General features: G+C 34.2%; 1 protein-coding gene across 4 annotated transcripts in view; it reads left to right on the top strand.

Annotated features, from left to right (window-relative positions):
- The window catches only part of Rasal2 (RAS protein activator like 2), a 248,634-nt gene that overhangs the window by 58,717 nt on the left and 168,316 nt on the right, over positions 1 to 21,601 (top strand). For 2 of the 4 annotated variants that reach the window (XM_013015755.1, XM_013015754.1), the window contains exon 1: positions 13,713 to 14,558. The exons of the other annotated variants lie outside the window; for them this stretch is intronic. In XM_013015755.1, the coding sequence (XP_012871209.1) occupies positions 13,967 to 14,558 (592 nt within the window). In that variant the 5' untranslated portion in view covers positions 13,713 to 13,966. Of the gene's footprint in view, positions 1 to 13,712; positions 14,559 to 21,601 lie in introns of those variants that run through there. 4 annotated transcript variants of the gene reach the window in all.

Here is a 21,601-nt window from a genome sequence, read left to right as displayed (position 1 = left end):
ACCATTGTTTTACAACCAGAATTTGAGGGAGCTGTGATATTCAAAGAATAAAACAGTTAAGGATATTGTAGCAAATATAAGTGTTTTCTTGAGACCATAAGTAGTAAGCAAGACGTGGTACCTTCAGTTTTTCTGAGAGCAATATTAGCTTGACAGAGAAAGAAAAGAGAAGGAAAGAACATATGAAAATAGAAGGAAAGGACTCGGGAAGTGGGAAAAAGATAGGAGAGTGTTAAGGGTGTAATTATGATTATGTATGTTATGTGCATCTTTAAAATATCACAATGAGACCTATTTTGTAAGTTAATATAACATATAAAAATAAGTATGATAAAAATGACAAATGAAAAGGTAGTTTTATAAGTAAAGGCTGTTTTCCAAAGTGATTGCTCACTTTACATTCCCAGCGAATTTAGTGTTCTTGGTGTTTTAGATAGTTACAGTTCTGTTGGATATGTGGTTGTATGTATTGTTTTAGCATATGATTCCTTAATAATGTGTTTTATACATTGTGTTTGCCATGTTTTCAGATTTCCCTCTTTTAAATTGATTTTATCTCTAATTTTTATTACTTCTGCTTATTTACTTTCCTTCCTTCCTTCCTTCCTTCCTCCCTTCTTTCCTCCCTCCCTCCCTCCCTCCCTCCCTCCCTCCCTCCCTCCTTCCTTCCTTCCTTCCCCCTCTTTCTCTCTTTCTCTCTCTTTCTCTCTCTCCCTCCCTCCCTCCCTCCCTCCCTCCTTCCTTCCTTCCTTCCCCCTCTTTCTCTCTTTCTCTCTCTTTCTCTCTCTCTCTCTTTCTCTCTCTCTCTTTCTCTCTCTCTCTCTTTCTTTCTTTCTTTCTTTCTCTCTCTCTTTCTCTCTTTCTTTCTCTCTCTCTTTCTTTCTTTCTTTCTTTATTTCTTTTTTGTTGGTCATAGGGCTTGAACTCTGGGCCTGGGTGCTCAGTTCAAAGTGAGTGCTCTACCACTCGAGCCATGGCACCACTTCCAGTTTTCAAGTGGTTTATTGGAGATAAGAGTCTCACAGACTTTCCTGCCTGAACTGACTTTGAACTGTGATCCTCAGATCTCAGCCTCCTGAGAAGCTAGGATTACAGGCGTGAGCCACCGGCACATGGCTTATTTTCTATTTTCATGTGTTATTTCCTTTTCTTTTCTTTTCTAGACTCCACAATTGAGAGAAAACATTTTGAGAATTGTCCCTCTGAATAATCTTGCCTAAGTATCTTAACATTATGAGCTTGGGTTCCCTTTAGTTCCTCAGAAATGGCATGATTTTATTATTTTATATGGCTGAACAAATATTCCACTGTGTATATGCATGACATTTTTTCTTTATCCATTCATCCTTTAATGGACACTTAGGTCAGTTCCATCACTTTGCTATTGTAAATAGGGCTAAAAAGAGCATGAGGATGCAAGTATCTCTATTGTACACTGATTTTGATCCCTTCAAGATCAAAGGAACAACAGTTGGATCGTGTGGTAAATCTTAATTTTAATGTTTTGAGAACCCTCCCTACTGATTTCCACAGCAACTAGAGTAATTTACAATCCTACCAGTAGTATGTAAAGATTCCTTTTCTCATTTTTTAGCAGCATTTTTTTTTAAAATTACATTTTATTTTTATTGAAAAGGTGATGAACAGGGGGGTTACAGTTATATAAGTATGGTAATGAGTACCTTTGTTTTTAATTATTGTTACTCCATCTCTCATTATCTCCCACTTACCACTTACCCCTTCTTATCTGCCCCCCCCCAGTTGTAATGTTCACATCCAATGTAGTATTGAATAATGTTTTTTTTTTTTTTTTTGGTTTTGGTATCCTTTTTTTTCTTTTTGGTGGAGCAAAGGGGTGGGGGTGGGGCATCCTAGGGATAGAACTAAAGGTCTGGGCACTCACTGTCCCTGAGCCCTTTTGTATTAAAGGCTAGCATTTTCCCATTTGAGCCACAGTGCCACTTCCAGCTTTTTCTGAGTAGTTTATTGGCAATAAGAATTTTACAGGCTTTCCTGCCTGGCCTCCCTTTGAACCACAATCCTTATTTTGAAATCGTTTCAGTGTCCTAAGGGGAAAAATCTTAGATTATTGATTTTAGAAATTCTTCTCTGAATTATCATTCTATGCTCCAGCTTTTCATTCAAATGGCTTTTACTATTATCCCACAGATTTTGATAAATTTTAGTTTCATTTTTTAGTTCAAATTATTTTAAATTTCTCTTTAGTTTTCTTCTTTTCTGTGTGTTATGTAGAAATGTGTTACTTAATCTCCAAGCGTTCAAGAATTTTCTAGCTGTCTTGTGTATTGATTTCTTGTTTAGTTTTGTGTAGTCTGAGAGCAGTGATGATTGCTATCATTTTAAATTTGCCAGGGTATACTTTGTAGCTCAGAATGTGATCTACATTGTTCAGTGTTTCATGTAAGCTTGCAAAGAATGTGGATTCTGTTGTCAGCTGAAATTGTCTAGGGATACCAATTATATTCAGTTGATTAATGGTGTCAAATTAAGCTCTACCCCACTGTTTTTCTTCCTGCTGGATCTGTCCATTTGTAGCAGAGAGATACAAAAATCTCTAGTGATAATGGTGAATTTGTGTGTTTTTCCTTGCAATTCTGTTTTTATTACACCATGTCTCAAAAGAAGAAAGCAGAGTAGGCAAGAGAGAGCAGGATAGGGAGGGAGGGTAGAAGGGAAGGTAAATCAAAGTATTAACAGAATTGATTGCACATACATTGGTGTCCAAGACAGAATCAGGAAGAGAACAGAGTTGCAGAGGACAGTGCCCATATCTATTTTCACAGTGTGGACTTTCAAGATCACAACAGAATCCGATAGTGGTTATGATGCTTTGTTGTTAGGTCCATGTAGATCATGGTTTGTTAAATTTTATGGGGAGAATTGACTTCTTTATATAATGCCCTCTTATCCTTAATAGTTTTCCTTCTTCTGAAATCTAATTAATGTGAGATTGATATAACAACTATAGCTTCCTTCTGTTTGCAGGATCTGTATTTCTCTACTCCTTTAGTCTATATTTTATATTCAAAATTGATTTCTTATAGATGATACATTTTTGTTCTGCTCTACTCTGACAAAATGTCTTTTAATCAGTATATTTAGCTCATTTTTGTGTAAAGAGCTGATAGGTTTGAGTTATCACATTTGTTAATTTTTTAATTTATTGTCCTTGTTCTTTGATATTTTTGTGCATTTTATGGTTTTAATTGAGCATTTTATTTACCTCCCTTTTGTCTCATTATATAGCATATTAAATTTGCTTTTTGTTTTTAGGATAGGTTATCCTTGGATATGCAGTATCTATTTACCACTAACTCATCTCTACTTTTAAATAACACTGTCACTTTACAAGTAGTACAATATTTTATAATAACAATTTATTTTTTCTTTGTTTTTTTGTTTTTGTGGTGCTGGGGATCAAACCCAGGGCATCACTCCAGGAAAGCACTTTACCACTGTACCACTGAACTACAGCCTTGATCCCAATAAAATATTTTTAATTCCTGCCACCAAAATCCTCACTTTTTGGTACTTAGCTGTGTCTACATTAGAACCAGTTAATTATCAGATGTCTAATTTTAATGTTTATATAAGGTGATCATAATATTATTGCTTATTTTCTAAGTATATTTATTAAGGAACCTATAAAACTCGTTGAGAGCCAAAATAGCATTTTGTTGTTTTAATTTTTTTCTCTAAGCTATGATTGTAGTATTAAAATTGTAATTAACAATGTCCTGAAAGCCAGCTAATATTGTATGCATTTATTGAATTGCCCTAACAAATGAAACTAATTTTTTCCTCCTCCTTGTTCCCTCTTATTTCATAATATTATTTTTCTTTTTCCGCTTTTAATTCTGTGCCAGTATATTTTATGAAGCATGTATTTGGTACACTACAATCTCTCTAAAGTTTGACTGCTCCCCTCACCCTTTTGATCTATATTTCTATGTTATTTTCAGGTTATGAGAGATAATGTTGAATAAGTGCTGACTGACCTTTCTCACTACTTCCCTGAAGTTGTGTTTTGTTTTTGTTTTTGTTTTTTGTTGGTCGTAGAGGCTTGAATTCTGGGCCTGGGCACTGTCCCTGAGCTCTTCAGCTCAAGGCAAGCAATCAATCACTTTAGCTACAACACCACTTCAGGTTTTCTGGTGGTTTATTGGAAATAAGAGTCTCATGGACTTTACTGGTCAGGCTGGATTTGAACCTCAGTCCTCAGATCTCAGCCGCCTAAGTAACTGGTGCCTGGCCAAGTTGGTTTCATAATAGATCTTTTGGTTACTTGACTCAATAAATACTGTTTGCTTACCATCTGGTAAGCACAGGGATAGATGTGGAGTACGAAAATGGGCATGGAGATTATATATAGCCTTGAGACTAAAACAGGCATTGATAGTTATCTTTCAAGGAGATATATAATTAAAACTTAGCTGTATTAGAGAAATGCATGTTAGTGTAAAGACTTGTAATAGAGAGATTTAACCTAGCCAGAGAGTCTCTTCTCAGAAAGTAACAACTCAATTTGAAATCTGATTGATGATCCTAATAGAAGGTCTTATACCTTCCAGGAGAGGGAAGGAACAGGTTGAGCAAGAGCTCTGTGAGAGTGACATCTGTGAAGGACTGAAAGGATTTCTTGAGAGAGCCTAAGGGTATGGAATAGGTACCAGTTTGTATATTAAGGAATTTTGTTTTAATTATAAAAGTAGTGGGAGGCCATTAAAAGGCTTTAAGCAAGATGTAGCAAATCTGTATTTTGAAGATTTCCTTGTTTTAAAATTATACATTGTCATTTATTATTTTAATTATTTTTCAAGCTAGGCTCTTATTGACTATTTTCAAACTCATGAACTAATGATGAGCTCAGTCTTCCAAATAGATGAGATTACTCTCTGCTTTGGCCTGAAACATATTGTCATTAAGGTAGGAAAAAATAGGTTACAGGTGACCACAGTAGATAGAAGTAAATGAATTTAGGAGTATAAGGTAATTCAGGTGAGAGATGATGCTGGATTTAGTTATGGGAGGTGGTAAGAAGTAGGTAAATTTATATAATACCTAGGAGGGAAGTCAGTGAGAGACGGTGTTAATATTTGGGATTATATAGCTAGAAGGATGTAGTACCATTCATTAGGATTAAGAGCACTGAACCAGGACCAGATTTTTTAAGGTCAAAATTAGCTTAATTTTTAAAAATCTTTAAATAGTTGTACAAAGGAGTTTCAAGTCAACATGACAATTTATGTGTATGCACGGTGCATCTTCTTCACTATTATCCCGCCCATCATTCTCTCTCATCTATCTCAGTAATCCTATTTTAAAAGAAAGATCACGGGTTATAGTTTATACATTTTGAGATTGTCATAAAATATTAAATTGAATGTATAAGCACATTGTTGAAAGAAGACAAGGTCTAAATTGGCAATATAAGTAGGGATTGTAACTGTGAATGATACATATAGCGAGCAAATAAGCAGAGGGTGCCAAGGATCCAAAATTAAAATTTAGATACTTCATAGAAAAGAATGAACCTCAGAGATGAAGAGACATTGTGATTAGAGGTTGGAGGAACATTAAAAAATTTCATTTTGTTTCATTTTTTTAAAAATAAAGTAAAAGCTAATTGTGGAATGAGGATTCAGAGGTTTACATCTTTTGATTTTATTTAAAACTGTTATCTTATTTTTAAAGCATTGATTTCAACATTTTCCTTTTAAAAATATTTTTGGCCCTTCTGATATTTTTGTCTCTTAGATGAGAAGTGGTTGTGTACGTGTCAGGTGTACCATTTAGTTCTAATACTAGAAGGGATCTCATTTTTATCATAGGAAGTATTCCATCGGGAAGCAGATGTGCTCTGGTGATAGGAGATGGGAAGGGGATGTTTTGTTATTAATTACTAAGCTTTGTATGAACAAAGACTGTATTTTTCAAAGATGTCTCCTGGTTAATATAAATGAATCCTACTTTTGCAAGTTTTATAAGTTGATCTAAGAGGAGTGTACTCTTTTGCTCTAGTAATGGAATTATAGAACTTTATTAATTGTGGGATGTCATATCTTCTAATACGAAAAGATTGTGTAGAATATGTATAATAAAATTCTTACATAGAAAAAGTGTGTCATAAGATAGGAAGTAGTAGCAGACTATTTGTAAACTGAGAAAGCTCAAGTTTTGATATTTTATCTCTCTTTCCTTAGTTGAAGTAAAGCTAAAAAGACATAATGAGAAATTAATACCCTATTTTAAAATTTAGGGGTTAGGTTGTAGCTCAACTGGTAGACCACTTGCCTGGAATCTAGCAAGCACAAGGTGCTAAGTTCCAACATCCATACCACCACTGAAAAAAATAATTTTAGCATATATAACAGTGTTTTTATCTTTATGCTGTTGCCTAGGAAATCATGGACTATTCTCTTTTCTCTGGCCTTGATGGATTATTTATAATATGAAAGGCTTGGCTAAGATTGATTTAGGCTTAGTTCTTTGTTCTCTTAATTCTGAATCTATACGTTAGTATTAAGGCTTGATTTTTATATTTATTTATTTATTTTTGCCAGTCCTAGAGCTTGAACTCTGGGCTTGGGTACTGTTCTTGAGATCCTTTTGCTCACACTACCACTTGATCCACAGCACCACTTCAGACTTTTTCTGAGTAGCTTATTGGAGATAAGATTTCACAGACTTTCCTGCCTGGGCTGGCTTTGAACTGCCTTCCTAAGATCTCAGTCTCCTGATTATAAAGATTATAAATATGAGCCACCAGCACCCAGTTAATGGCTTTTGTTTTTGGTATGAGTAGATTTTAAATATATATTTATTAATCTTTTTGCGTTCTAAAAGAAGAGAAATACTCATTATAAAATTTCATGTGTAGGGGCTGGGAAGGTGGCTCAGTGGTAGAGCACTTGCCTTGCATGCATGAGGCCCTAGGTTCAATTCCTCAGCACCACATAAACAGAAAGAAAAATTCCAGAAGTGGCGCTGTGGCTCAAGTGGTAGAGTGCTAGCCTTGAGCTGAAAAGCTGAGGGACAGCGCCCAGGCCCAGAGTTCAGGCCCCACGACCAGACCCCCCCCCCAAAAAAAAAAATTTCATGTGTAGCCGGGCACTGGTGGCTCACTCCTGTAATCCTAGCTATGTAGGAGGCTGAGATCTGAGGATCGCGGTTCAAAGCCAGCCTGGGCAGGAAAGTCTGTGAGACTCTTATCTCCAATAAACCACGGGAAAACCGGAAGTGGTACTGTGGATCAAGCAGTAGAGCATTCGCCTTGAGCTGAAGAGCTCAGGGACAGCGCCCAGGCCCAGAGTTCAAGCCCCACGACCAACCAAAAAAAAATTTTTTTTCATGTGTTACAGAATGAACAGTATTGAAATTTATTATAGTTTTACTCTAAAAGAAAATAGCAGGTGTTCTCTTGGTGCATATTATTCCACTATGTTATATAGTAACATATTAATGTACATCTTTAACAGAAGTGGGATTGTGGTCCACTTTTTACATATTTCATTTACTCTTATAACTCTTTGATCTCTTTCCATGGTTAAAAATTAAAAATGCTGCCAGGCGCCTGTGGCTCACCCCTGTAATCCTAGCTACTGTGGAGGCTGAGATCAGAGGATTGTGGTTCAAAGCCACCCCCGGCAGGAAAGACCATGAGACGCTTATCTCCAATAAACCACCAGAAAACCAGAAGTGGTGCTGTGGCTCAAGTGGTAGAGTGCTCACCTTGAACTGAAGGGCTCAGAGACAGTGCCCAGGTCCAGAATTCAAGCCCCACGACTGACAAAAAAATAAATAAAAATTAAAAAAATTAAAAATGTAAAGGTCACCCAGGTGCTAGTGGCTTACACCTATAATCCTAGCTACACAGCTGGCTGAGATCTGATGATTCCAATTTGAAGCCAAGCTAGACAGGAAAGTCTAAGAGGCTTAATCTCTAATTAATCACCAGAAAGCTGGAAATAGAGCTTTGGCTCAAATGGTACTAGACTTGAGCAAAAAAAAGCTCAGGGACAGTGCCCAGTCCCTGAGTTCAAGCCTTAGGAATGACCAAACAAAACAACACAAAAGGGAAGGTCCAAGGTGATTTTGTAGCTGTACTACCCATAGCTAATTACTTTTAAATGTGTGTTCTGTGACATATAAATGCATGTTTGCTTCTTTTTGTATCAATACGTACTATGATTTATTTAGTCACTTTCCTACTGGTATTCATTAGCATTTACTTCTTTTCCTTCCATTAAGAAATAAGGTTGCATGTATTGGGTAGGAGTGAAAGTGCAGATTGTCAGATTTTTTAAATTGTACTTTTATTATATATTATAATATTACATAATATGTTCTTATTATTATATATTATAATCTTTTCTGTCTCCAAGAAAGAGATTTGGCTGGGATTGTTAAATCTTTGATTCTTAACATACTTCCTAGAACATTGCATAAGTCTCTCTCTCTATATGTATATGTATCTATCATGTCAGAGAATATTTCAGGCTTGTGTTCTCAGTTTGTTTCTCATTCTCAATACAATTAACTATTTTGGTGAACCTGACTGAATTGTAGAGAAGCTTTGTATACTCTTAGTTTAAAATCTACCTATAGTTTACTCTTCACAATTGGTCTATGGAGCAGAAACGTAAGTATTACGGAGTTGCTTAAAAATGCAGAATTTCAGGCCTGATATCACAGGACTGTATTTCACATATACATTTGAGTAAGATCTCTAATGATTTTATCCTCAAATTGTCATGTGTGAAGCACTGACTGGAAGTAAATCTCTTGCTTTGTTTTTGGGAGCCTGGTCCTTTGTGTTCACTCTGAACACAAACTCAGATCAGGAGTCTGGTCCTTTGGTTTTTATTATTCTGATTAAGAGAGAAGGAAGAAAAGGGGAGATAAAAGACACTTAAAATAAAGAGCTGAATTTTCTAAGGGTAAGAGCTATTTCCCCTCCCCCTGCTTTTGTGTGCCTTGCACTGACAGGGTCTCTTGTTGATCTTTTTCTTGGTTTTACCACACCCTCTGTATGGAAGAGAAGAGGAAGTACAATTAGGAGTAGCATAATACTTGTTCTGAAAGCAAAGATTTCTATTAGACAATTGATAGAAGGGAACAATTTGGGTATTATGTGAATTTTGTGTTGGCTTATATGTCATTTGTGAGAAACACTAAACAAGAAAGAAAACTGTATCCAGCTAAACTAAGTAATGTAGGAATACTGAAAATGCATGTATCTTAAATAATTACCAGCCACCTGTTTTCCACATTTTATTCTGAGCCATACACAGTCGGCTAAGCTGTTCATCTGATTTCAGATACATTGCACCCACAGAAGTCCAAAAGCTGTAACTGTTCAATGCCCACTTCCACAAGAAAACTTCAGGTTTTTTTTAAAATGCCACATTAATTTGATATTTATAAGTTTTTCAACATTTGGCATAGAAAATAGTACAGCAGTTTCTATTGGCTTCCTGTCTTTTAAAATTTGTTATTATCAAAATTTCTAAGTATTGTTTCCCTAGCTCATCTCCCCCCATATTTTTTGCTGTTCAATTTTGCTTAGTGTGGTAATTTTTAGGAATGCATGTTGCATTATAGTCATATTCATTATGGATGAAAAGAATTTCAAAAGAAATTGATTCCATCCTTTATGCTGTAGACTTCATAAAAATCCTTATTACATAGTTTCCTAATGCCCTGCTTTCCCCTTCCTAGTAAAGCCTTTCCTCAAGTACCAAGAAGGTAGAGATTGTTTGTCCTATTCTTTTTTCTTCCTTTAGTCCTAGTAGTGTCTGATATATGATAGGTGCTCAATTACAATTTGATTTGACTATGTGAACTCAAGTGTTGTGTATTTATTCAGATAATTCAAATGTTTTGATTTAGCTACCAGAATGACTTTTAAAGCTATTCTTATGGATTGTAAATTATTAAGAAAATGCAAAAGTAAAGTAGTTGATATTACAAGAATTAATTTCTATTCTGACACTCCCACCAACAGCCAATTTTTTTAAAATTTATTTATTTATTTTTTATTTGTGAACATACTGTACAGAGGGGTTACAATTACATGGGCAGGATAATGCGTACATTTCTTACCAAGCATTGCAGCCTCCTCCTTTGGTTTACCCTTCACATCCCTTCCCAGCCTCCCCCCTCCCCCCCACCAACAGCCAATTTTTGTAGGTTTTTAATGCAGAGCCTCACTGTTGCTAGGCAGGTCCTCTACTGTTCTACTACATGAGCCACACCCTTAGCCTTTTTTGCTTTAGTTACACTTTACATATGGTGTCACACATTTTGCCTGGGGTCAACCTTAGATAGGCTTATTATACCTGTGGGTATATTCCCAGTGAATTTGAGATGGGGGTCTTGCCCAAGATTGGCCTGGAACTACTACCCTTCTGATCTCTGCCTTTTGACTAGCTGGGATTACAGCATTCCTAATAAAGTAATTCATTGCTAATAATGCTGTTATATCTCATTTTAAAAAATTATAAGTCTATTAAATATTTTGTCTAAAATTCACTAATTCATTATATATATTTAAGAATGTTCAGAAATGGAAGTAAGCTAAACTAAATATGAAGCTTAGAAATAAATTAATATAAAGAACATTAGGCATTTTTGATGATTGAAAATAATTTGAGAAATTATCAAATCAAACTCTAGCTAGCTATGAGAGGACAGAATCTTCTCTTTACTTAAATACTTTGACTTTCCCTGCATATGTAGTCTATCACTTCCTTAATTTGTGGTTCTTTTTCCTCTTTGATTTCACTAGCTTTTTTTCTGTTATTTAATATTTGCTAGTTTCCATGGTTTCCCTTATTTGCAATAACTAGTATATGTCTGGAACAGGCAGAAAAGGTCAGATAAGAAGATATTAAGCGAAATGAACCTCAAGATAGGGACACAAGTGGTTTTTTCTTTCTTGCTATTGTTTGTAACATATTTATAAGATGCCATGTGATTTTTTTTTTGTTGCTTTGTATATTCCTCCCCCACGGTATAACCCCTGTTTTCACTGTATTTGATGTTGCTATAATTTGGGGAGGGGAAGGGAAAAACAATTGTTTAAATAGGGATACAGATTGACTCATTGCAACAATGAGATGTACAAGACGCTATGTCCAAAAACGAACTTTACAATTTAGGCATTGGGGGGGGGGGGAGTGTAGTTGAGGAGGTGGGAGGGAAAGGGATGGTAGGGGAAAAACAAAGGAGGAGGCAACAATGCTTGATAAGAAATGTACTCATTACCTTGCTCATGTAACTGTAACCCCTCTGTACAGTATTTTCACAATAAAAAACTTATTAACGATATTTGCTAGTTTCATATTTCTTAGACAGGGACTTTTGTTAAAAACAATTGCAATATAGTTTTAAAAGAATTGAGCTGATGAATTTAGAAAGGCCATAATTATCCTTTAACATTTACCTATTTGGTACATAGGAATATTTTCTCACTTAATATTGCCTGAATTTTACAGTGTTGATTTCAGGACTTAAACTTTATTCCTTCTCTACAACATTTCTCAAAATTGTAGGCTTAGTTTAATTTTCCACTGAACTATTATAATGGGATGATCTTGATCAACTTCTTTCCCTAATACTCAAAAAACTCTCAACAGGGGAAGTATTATTAATAAAAATGTCTATACAGACTCAAAGGAAATTGTGAATTTTTTTTTTAAATTTACTTGTGTATGGGAGAGTGCTAGCCTTGAGCTGAAGAGTTGAGGGACAGCACTCAGGTCCAGAATTCAAGCCCCACGACCAACCAAAAATATTTTAATGTAATTTCACATCTGTAGAAAATTTACATCATCACAGTACAAGTACTAAAATGCAAATTCAATAACATCGATGATTCTATTATCTAGTCCATAATATACATTTATAGTTTCTGAATTTTCCTAATGTACATGAAAACATTAGGAAAAATTGAATTTAGGATGAAATACGAATTTATGTATTGCTTGTATTCATTTTTCTTAATTCTCCTAAAAGTGAGAAATTTTACTTAAAAGTGATACAACTTCATAGTTCTTGGTTTATATTTATGAAGGCATATGTTTTCCTGTTACAGGTATTGCTTTCTGTGGATTAGGAAATCTTTTCATACTCCTAGAAACAATGAGAAGCTCTTCTCTCATGTTTCTTTCACCAGCTTTATAGTGGTATATTTTACATTTAGGTCTGTTTTGTAGATGTTAAATTTTGTAGATGATGTGATCTGCCCTAAAGAGAGGTTAGCACATAATGTTTATTGTGTCTTTGTAAAAATTCATATGTGCATCTTTTGAGAGAGATTTTTAAATGATTTTTATAATTGCAAGATTCTCTACTTTTTGTTTGTTTTATGTTGGGTGGCCTTAAACTTGATTCTCCTGGAAGTTGGTATTACAGAAATGCACCACTGTGCTCAGCTAGGTCCTCTAATTTGATATATCACTCTAAGTTCGTCAGCATTTCTTTATATATCGTGGGGAAACTTTAGAGACTGTAAAGTGAGGTTATTGCTTGGAGAAAATGGATATAATAGAACATTTTATATGTTGCAAGAATGGATAAGTTACATGTTTTTACTTTCTGCTGTAGTGAAAGACAGTGTGAGAACTGTTTTTCATTTTGTACATTCTACAAGCAAAGTTTTCAGTTTTGCCAGATGATTTTTTATACCACTCATGAAATAACTAATTGCTCTGTTATATATCTTTTATTGGTGGTCTATATTCTGTCAGGCTTTCCATTTGAAACTCTTTTTTAGAGGTTCTGTGAACAGGCAGATGAAAAAAGTATCACTAGCCAAAAACTTGGCATTACTGATCTTGGTTCAGAATAAGGCACTTACTTTAACCAAATTTTAGGTAGTAAGCTCTTTTTAAAATGTTTTAAAGGGCACAGAGATGAATAAAGGAATTTCTTTGGTTATACAGATAGGGAATATTTTTCCAGCCAACTTATTCCAATTAGATTTGCATAGCAAAGTTTTCCCTTCTAGAAATTATTTAAGTATTTCCTTTCCTATGTTTCCAGTTGCCACAAGAACAGGCCTCAAGATTTTCCTTTTTTAGAAGCTTGGGCTAAAGCTCAGTGGTTGAGTTTTGCGTAGTCATTGTGAGTCCATGGGTTCGATTTTCTTTTTCCTTTACTGTTGTTCATAGCAAATACCCTCTATACTTGCAATTTTCTACCCCTTTATCCTTTTTTAAAATTCTCTGTATTATAGATGGCCTTAAGTTTTGGCTTTCTTTCTATTATTTTTCCTTTTGCAGTGAATCAACTTGAAGAAAATAGTGTATGTTTTTGTCTGTTAGTAACAGGTAAAATTATTAATTTAAAGAGAGACCGTAGTGCAAATAGCAATAATTAGCTTAAAATTAAATTCTAAAAAGTAGACCTTAAGTATTCTAAAAAGCTGTCACTCCAAAATATGCTTGTAGGCAAGTTCTTTTTTTTCTTTTTCTTCTAGAAAGTGAGGCCATCAGCTTAAGTACTTTCACAATCTATTTTTAATCCATTCTCATTTACATGGTGAACATTTAATTACTATTGGTCCATAAAGGTGTCTGTGGTTTTTTTTTTCTTTTTCACTTTGCATTAAAAAAAAAAAAAGTTTCCTAAAAACTTAGTCCGGAAAAGGAAATGATACCTGCTACAAGAAGAGTGAAGATCTTTTGGAAAACTTTACTTTGTACTCGAAGATAATTTACTTCAAGCAAGAGGATTTTAGGTGATGCTGACATTTCAGAGATCTGGGAAAATAGGGTAATAATATGACACCAGCTCTTAAGCAGCAACATCTGCTGTGGTTCAAAGCCACACAAAGAAAGCTGCTTAAGCAGTTAAATGTTTTGGACTGCACAGACAAGTGTGGTTCAACTGCAAAGACTGCAGAGTAGAGGAAGCTTATATTTAGAGAAGTTGTTAAAAAATGGAGTCGTGGAAGATAAACATCTTTAAGAAACAAACATCTTCTCATCCTCCAAGTTTTGGAAGATCTTTGTCAGAACCTGCTTATGCAAATTCAAAGATAGAAACAAATTTAAATACTTATCCATGGTGTGGTGCAGTGAAAAGCAAGAAGAAAAAAAGTGAATATGCTGTTTCCAATCTAGAAAAGCCACTGGGTGCTTACAGATGGCAAAAATACCCTGGCTTTAGGAAGAAAAGGAGCAAAGAAGAGAGATTGCAAAATAATAAAGGAGACCTAGATGAACTACAGCAAAAGTTTCTGCCAGAGATGGACAGTAATAGTGCTTCTACTAATGAGGTCCCTGGAATATCATCAGAGAAGCTGAACTTGTTCAACTCCCCTTCACTTCGAGCCCCATTCAACAGATCTATTTCAGAACCAGAACCTTGTAGCAGTAATAGGTTTATTAGATCATTGGCATCTTCAGTGGGAACAGTGGAATCTGAACAACAGAGATATTTCATCCGTGGGATTTTCTCTACTCTTTCCAATGGCTTCTTCAGAATGCTCAGTCTAAAAGGAGAATCAACCAATGAGCCAGTAGAAGAAGGTACATTATGTTGAGTAAACAGAGAGAGAGAGAGAGTGTGCGTGTGTGTGTGTGTAGGGGTGATGACAATATCTCATATACTCTTAAAATTTTAGCTTTCTCAGTAATTTTATTCATTTTATTATAAAATAAATTATTTAGCATAACAAAATGGAAACATATTTGATACACTTTAGACAACAGAATCATCACATTTTAAAAAACTTAGTACATGTTCAAATTTAAAAGTATCCTTTATATTGATGGTAACATTGCTAATGCTAAAAAAAAACCCCATAGTTTGTATCATGTGATTGCTTTGATATAGTTGGCTATTTTTTGATGGAACTATACAGTTATGGCTTAGAGGTCAATTGAAATCACTTTTCTGAGGCACTCTTGTCATTAAGAAAACCAGTAATTTGGAGATTGACCTTATCAACAAAGATTAAAACTTCTTTTTTTCTTTAAAAAAATTTTACTTTATTATAAAGATGCTGTGCAGAGGGGTTACCGTAACATGCGTAAGGTAATGAATACATTTCTTGTCCAGCATTGTTACCCACTCCTTTGTTTTTCTCCTACTATCTCTTCTCTCCCCCACCCTCCCCCATTTCTCCTCCTCCCTCCTACCCCCTGAAGTTGTAAAGTTCATTTCCAACATTGTGTCTTGTGAGTCTCATTGTTGCAATGGGTCATCCTGTGTCCTTGTTTCAGCATTTTGTTATTCCCCTCCTCCTCCCCAAGTTAGAAAAATTTATATGCAAGATGCAAGGTACCAAAATCAAATACAGTGACAACAGGGATTTACCATAGGAGGAAAAACATAGAAAAAAGAAAAAAATTACGTAGTACATTAAAAACAACAACAAGAAAAACCTCTTGTGTCCATATCTTGGAGTTCATTTCACTTAGCATCATCTTACATGGTCATATGTACATAGCTTTTGAGCTTTTCTGCTTATCTGATAAACTTTTTTTCTTGTGGGAGTTCCTGAAGAATTTTGTTATGAAAGTCTAATTAAGTTTATTTAAAATAAAGTTGAAGAATACCGTAAAGTAACATTTTAGTGCAAAATTAATTTTATAATTACTGTATGCCTCAATTTGGTATTTCTTCTACACAGTCTTCACAAGTTGTTCCTTTGATTATGAGCACTAATAATATATTAAGTATATATATGTATGTATATATATATATTTTTCTTCTTGGACATAGATAATTATCAAAAGGGAAAAAGGAAATCTGTCTTGATGTGCTTCTATTAACATCTCATTAAATGTTAATGGGGGATTAAATGTTAATTTAATGGAATGTTAATAGATGCACATCAGTTTAATTTCATTGAAGATGTAGGTCCTTGCATTCCCAATTTCATTATTGATTCCCTGGAAGTTCCTTTTATTATTTTGTATTCAGCTCTCTCATTTTAGGATATATATTATTTTATCTGATATAATATAGACCAAGGGTCAAAAAAACTTAAAAATTTTTAACATATCAAATCAGTAACATGTCAGATAATCTACCACTTGCCAGCTATGTTTAAGTTAAAAGGAACTATAAAACTATAAATGTAAGTGGTTTATAAACCCTATGAAACTAATACGTATGTATTTAAGCAGAATATTATTAAAGGCAATATCATTCCTAAATTATTCCTTCTTTGTTAATAGATACAGATAGAATGAAAGCTTTATATATGTATGTACATATGAAAGGAAATTAAATATATCTTATGCAGTTCTCATTACCCATAACAACTTACATACTTTTTCGTAATGTAATAGTGATAAGGAAAACCTTTCTCCACAGTGTTAGGTTTTGGAACAGTCTCTAAGTCAAAACATTTTATTGAAAAAGGCCTTATATATCAGCTGAACAACTATTAAGTTTATGAGACATTGTGCTAGATGCTAGTAATAGAGCATATTATTTTATAAGCACATCTTTATTTGCTCCCAGGGAATCTGTAATGAAATCAGATAAAATACAAATGAAATACTGTCAATTCATTAAAAAAACTACACATATAATAAACAGTTGTGAAGTCTTGTATTATAAAAATTTAGATCTCTTAATTGGACCTTCTATTTCCTTTTTGTAATAATTATTATAAGAATGATGTCTATATAAAGATAGAGAGATACATCTTTTTTTGGGGGGTCGTGGGGCCTGAACTCTGGGCCTGGGCGCTGTCCCTCAGCTCATCAGCTCAAGGCTAGTGCTCTACCACTTGAGCCACAGTGCCATTTCCGAAAGATACTTCTTTTATTGTCATTTCTTCCAAGAATTGCTACATTTCCGCATACAAAACATCTATCCTGCTAGCATTTTGCCACCTAAACTGTTGTATCTTAACTGTCCTGCTGAAATCTTTTAACTCCTATTTCCTGCACAAGGAGCAGAAACAGTTTCTCTTCTATTTCTCCTTGCATTAACTTAAATTAAAAATAAACCCTTGCTAAAACTTTAAAAATATTAACTGTCCTTCAGTTGATACAATGTTTTGTTATTTGTAATATTTATGTTGCTTATTGTTTGTTAATAAATAAGTTTAAAATGATGTAGGTAATGAGCCAGGTTATTTGCATATAATTCCTTAAAGCTATTCAATATGGTAATTAATTCATTTAAAGCAAATGTATTTGGGTTGTATTAATCTGTTAGGTCTGCCATACAAATTCCCACAGGCAGTTTTAATAAAAAAATTATTTTCTTATAGTTGTAGAGTCTGGAAGATCAAGATTACAATTCAGATGTTAGTGAGGTTGGTTTTTCCTAAAATCTTTGGTGATTTGTTTTTACTTGGGCTTCTCTGTATATAGGCAACCCTAAAGTTTCTTCTTCTTATAAAGACAGCAGTTGGGTAGAACCTCATCCTATGACCTATTTTGACCTTAATTGTCTCCTTAATTAAAGGCTCTGTTTTCAAATACAGTCACATTGAGAGTGAAGGCTCTAACACATGAACTTTTCAATCCATAACTATAGGGAATAAGGTCATTTCATTAATAGCAAAAATGGAGAAGAGGACTTATATACATAGTAAGAAAATATATGATAGTCATAGAAGTGCTCAAACTTTCAAGAAAATTTTTATTAGAGAGAGACAGAAAAATAGAATATATCACTTTATATCTTATTTTGCTCTATATAGTATGTTTTAATATAATTGTAAATATGTGCTAAGTTGACTTTTCTTTTTCATTTAAGAATATTTCATATAAATTCCTATCAGCAAGTAATAACACAGACAAGGATGTTAGACTTTCTGGTACTTCTAGCACTCAGTAATGCTGAAATGTTGAATTGCTCTATTTGACATTTCATACACACACACACACACACACGCACACGCACACACGCACGCACGCGCACACGCGCACGCACGCGCGCACGCGTGCGCTACTCCTTTTCACCCTTCAGTTACATTCTCCTTTGCTATCTTCCCTTATTGAAGTCCTAAACAGCTCCACTTTTACATTCATATCCTATTACCATTATTATAATCATCATCACCATCTTAGGTCTAGACTCTGCATATGAGTGAAAACATTCAATATTTGGCTTTCTGAGCTTGGCTTATCTTGCTATACGTGGTGATCCATAATTCCATCCATTTTTCTGCAAGCAACATAATTTTGTTCTTCTTTATGGCTGAATAATACTCAACTGTGTATATGAACTACATTTTTTTTATCCACCCATCAGTTCTTGGGCATCTAGGCTGATTGCACAGCTGTCGTGAATAGTGCTGTGATATATATTGGTGTACAGATGTCCTTTTATATGTTGATTTACACTCTTCTGGATATATACCTTTAAGAGTGGGATAGCTGGGTACCACTTTACAAGGATCATAAGGTACGTCTATTGTTTTTCTGATGAGTCTCCATAAACTCCATACAGATATTCATAGTGGTCGCACTAGTTTATATTCCCAGCAACAGTCTTTGAGCTTTATCCCCATCCTTGCCAGCATTTGTTGTTGATTTACTTGATGATTACTGTTCTGACCAGGGTTTAATGGAATGTCAGTGTGGTTTTGTTTGTATTTTCTTTTTGGACAGGATATTGAATATATCATCATGTATTTATTAGCCATTTGCACTTCTTCTGAGAACTGTCCAAATCCTTTACCCATTTATTAACTAGATTATTTTTTCTTTTGGTGTTTGATTTTTATGGGATCATTATATGTTCTGGATATTAATCTTTTATCTATTGAATAAAGATTTCCTTTGATATGATGAAGCTTTTTAATTTGATTTAATACCATTTTAAGTTTTTATTCTTATATCCTGGGCAGTTGGAGTCCTATGCAGAAAAGAGGTGCCTATCTCCATGTTTTCTAATCTTTCCCTTATATTTGCTTGTAGTGGTTTCAGAATTTCAGGTCTTAAGATGTATTATCTATCTTGAATTGTTTTTTGTGCAGGGTACAAATAGTTGTTTAGTTTCAGTCTTTTATGTGCCAATATTCGATTTTCCCAGTACCATTTGTTGAAGAGTCTGTCTTTTCTCCAAATATATTTTTGGTGTCTTGGCCAAAAATCAGATGGCAGTAGCTGTATGGATTTATTTCTGTGCCTTCTCTTTTCTATTTCTCTTTTTTCTATGTTATTTTGTTTTTGTTGTTGATGATGTTCTTACCAGGAAACATTTCAATTCTTTATTTTTTTCAAATTATGATTTCAACTTGTGGAAATCTTTCATTATTGTCTTACTTATTAGGGTTATATCACAAATTATTGCTTGGAATGTAAATCATCTTAAAAGAGGATCAGAAGGGATGGGAAGGGGAAACAAAGGAGGAGGCTATAATGCTTGATAAGAAATGTACTCATTATCTTGCCCATGTAATTGTAACCCCTCTGTACAGTCTTTTCACAATAAATAAAAAAATAAAACAATAATAACACATAATGTCCATATATTAAATCACATATATTGCTAGAAATCAGATATATTTCTCAAATCACAATATTGCTAAAAATCTCTGTACAGATGTGGAAAGCCACAAGGATAGATGAAATTCCTTAGGCTGGGAATATAGTATGAGGGTAATGATCATGCCAAGATGGCTGTTCTAGTCTTGGCACATTTAGTATCTTATCCCATGCTAATTAGAGTCTGTTAACAGCCACTCAACTTTTTGTGATTATAGACATAAAGTTCACCCATGTGGTGGCAAGTTTAATGTTTGTACTTTTATAAATACCTACTAGACATATTCATTATTATCTAGCAGCTTTATTTATTGAGATGTAATTCACATGCCATATGAGTCACGTGTTTAGAGCATACAATATTTTTCTTTTGGTAAACCAAAAAGTTGACCATTTTAACCATTCTTATGTTCAGTGGTGTTTACATTGTGTAACTATTACCATCATCCATCTTCAGACTGTTTGGTATTCCCAAACTGAAACATTCATTAAACACAACTCCTTTCGCCTCCCTCGTCGTAGCCACTGGTAAGCATTTTATTTTCTGTCCCCATGAATTTGACTCCTTTGTCTTTAATGTATTTACTGAATTAAATAAAAAAATCAGAGTGTTTTTAATCACATCTATTTCATTCCAAATATCCCATCTACCAGACATTGACACTAACTACATACCCTATTTCTATAGACTTGCCTACAAATTTTATATAAATCACCTTTGATGTCTTCTCTTTCACTATCATATTGTTCTCATTTTGTAGCATACTCAATATTTTATTTTTGTGACTAAAAATATTCTATTATATAATATATAATCTATTATATAGTATATTCTGTTATTTATATATTCAGCATTTAATGAATGTTTGGGTTGTTTATACTTTTTATTATTAAGAATTATGCTTCTGGGGATATTTATGGACCAGTTTTACCTATGTATATGTTTTTAATTTTCTTGAGTATTTACCCTTATATTTTGCTTCCTAAGTGATGGTGTGGTGTATTAAGTCTTTAGTCACTCTAATGTTTTGATTTCTTATCTAAGCATATAGCCACATATTCATTCAATAAATATTTGTGGGAATGTATATCTCTCTATACATCTAGTCTTAATCAAATGCTTTCAGTAATTAACAGTGTCTTATACCTGTACTGAAAATATAATTATAGATATGTTGCTTGTTTAGGGTGATCCAGTTTCCTGCGGTAGCTTGATTACAATGAGCAAGGTTTACATTTCCAGGATGATTGTCATATTTTTATCTGCTTGAGGCAGTTTTTGTTCAATTTCTCACGCTAGGCCAGTTGTTTTGTGAGGAAGCAAAGAGAAGATGAGTAACGACTCTGAATCTATGATTATGAAACCTTATCCATATGAGTACACGGGTTCTTAGTGACTGAACTTAAATCACTAAACCACAAGCATTTTTCCTGTGATTCACATTTGGAGCTCTCAGTGAGATGTCCTTTTAAGGTTTCCTTTTCTCCTAATTTCTGGATTTAGTGATGGTCACTTATTCACTCGCTTTTACAAAGTAGAAATCATATATTTTATTCATGGTTTTAGATATTTTATCTGAAATAGCAAGGTAAGTTGAAGTTTAAAGGACACAATTCAACTATAACTTAGCAGAGTATATAACCATAACCTTAGTCAAAATAAAGAGTCTTTTGAATGCCATGTGTGTGGTTTGTTGTTCTGGAGAAAAGTGGTATCTTGTGGTTAGAACATAGGAGTTGCTGTCAGCATTTGTGGGTTTTCTTCCCAGATCCAAGGTTTTTTGGTTGTTGTTGTTGTTGTTTTGTTTTTTAAAGAAAGAGACAGAGACTATGCTTGGTGCACATTTAATTCAGAGCTGTATGTAATATAGATTTATTGCAAGTGATAGTAAAGATTTTATCTATCTCAGATGTTTGCTGTTTTTCAATGTTTGACTACTTTGAGTGCATAAAGTATGTAAATTTTACATTTTGGTCCCTTAGCTTTCCTCCCCTCCCCTCCCTCTCTCCTTCCCTCCCTCCCTTCCTTCCTTCCTTCTTTTATTGGTGAGGGAGGTGGCTTAAAACTCAGGGACTCCCACTTGACAGGCAGATACTCTACTACTGAGTGA

This window comes from Dipodomys ordii, unplaced genomic scaffold (genome assembly GCF_000151885.1).
Source record: "Dipodomys ordii isolate 6190 unplaced genomic scaffold, Dord_2.0 Scaffold27, whole genome shotgun sequence".
Taxonomy (NCBI): Eukaryota; Metazoa; Chordata; class Mammalia; order Rodentia; family Heteromyidae; genus Dipodomys; species Dipodomys ordii.
The sequence above is the reverse complement of the archived record's forward strand: the minus strand, read 5'-3'. Positions and strand labels throughout refer to the sequence as shown.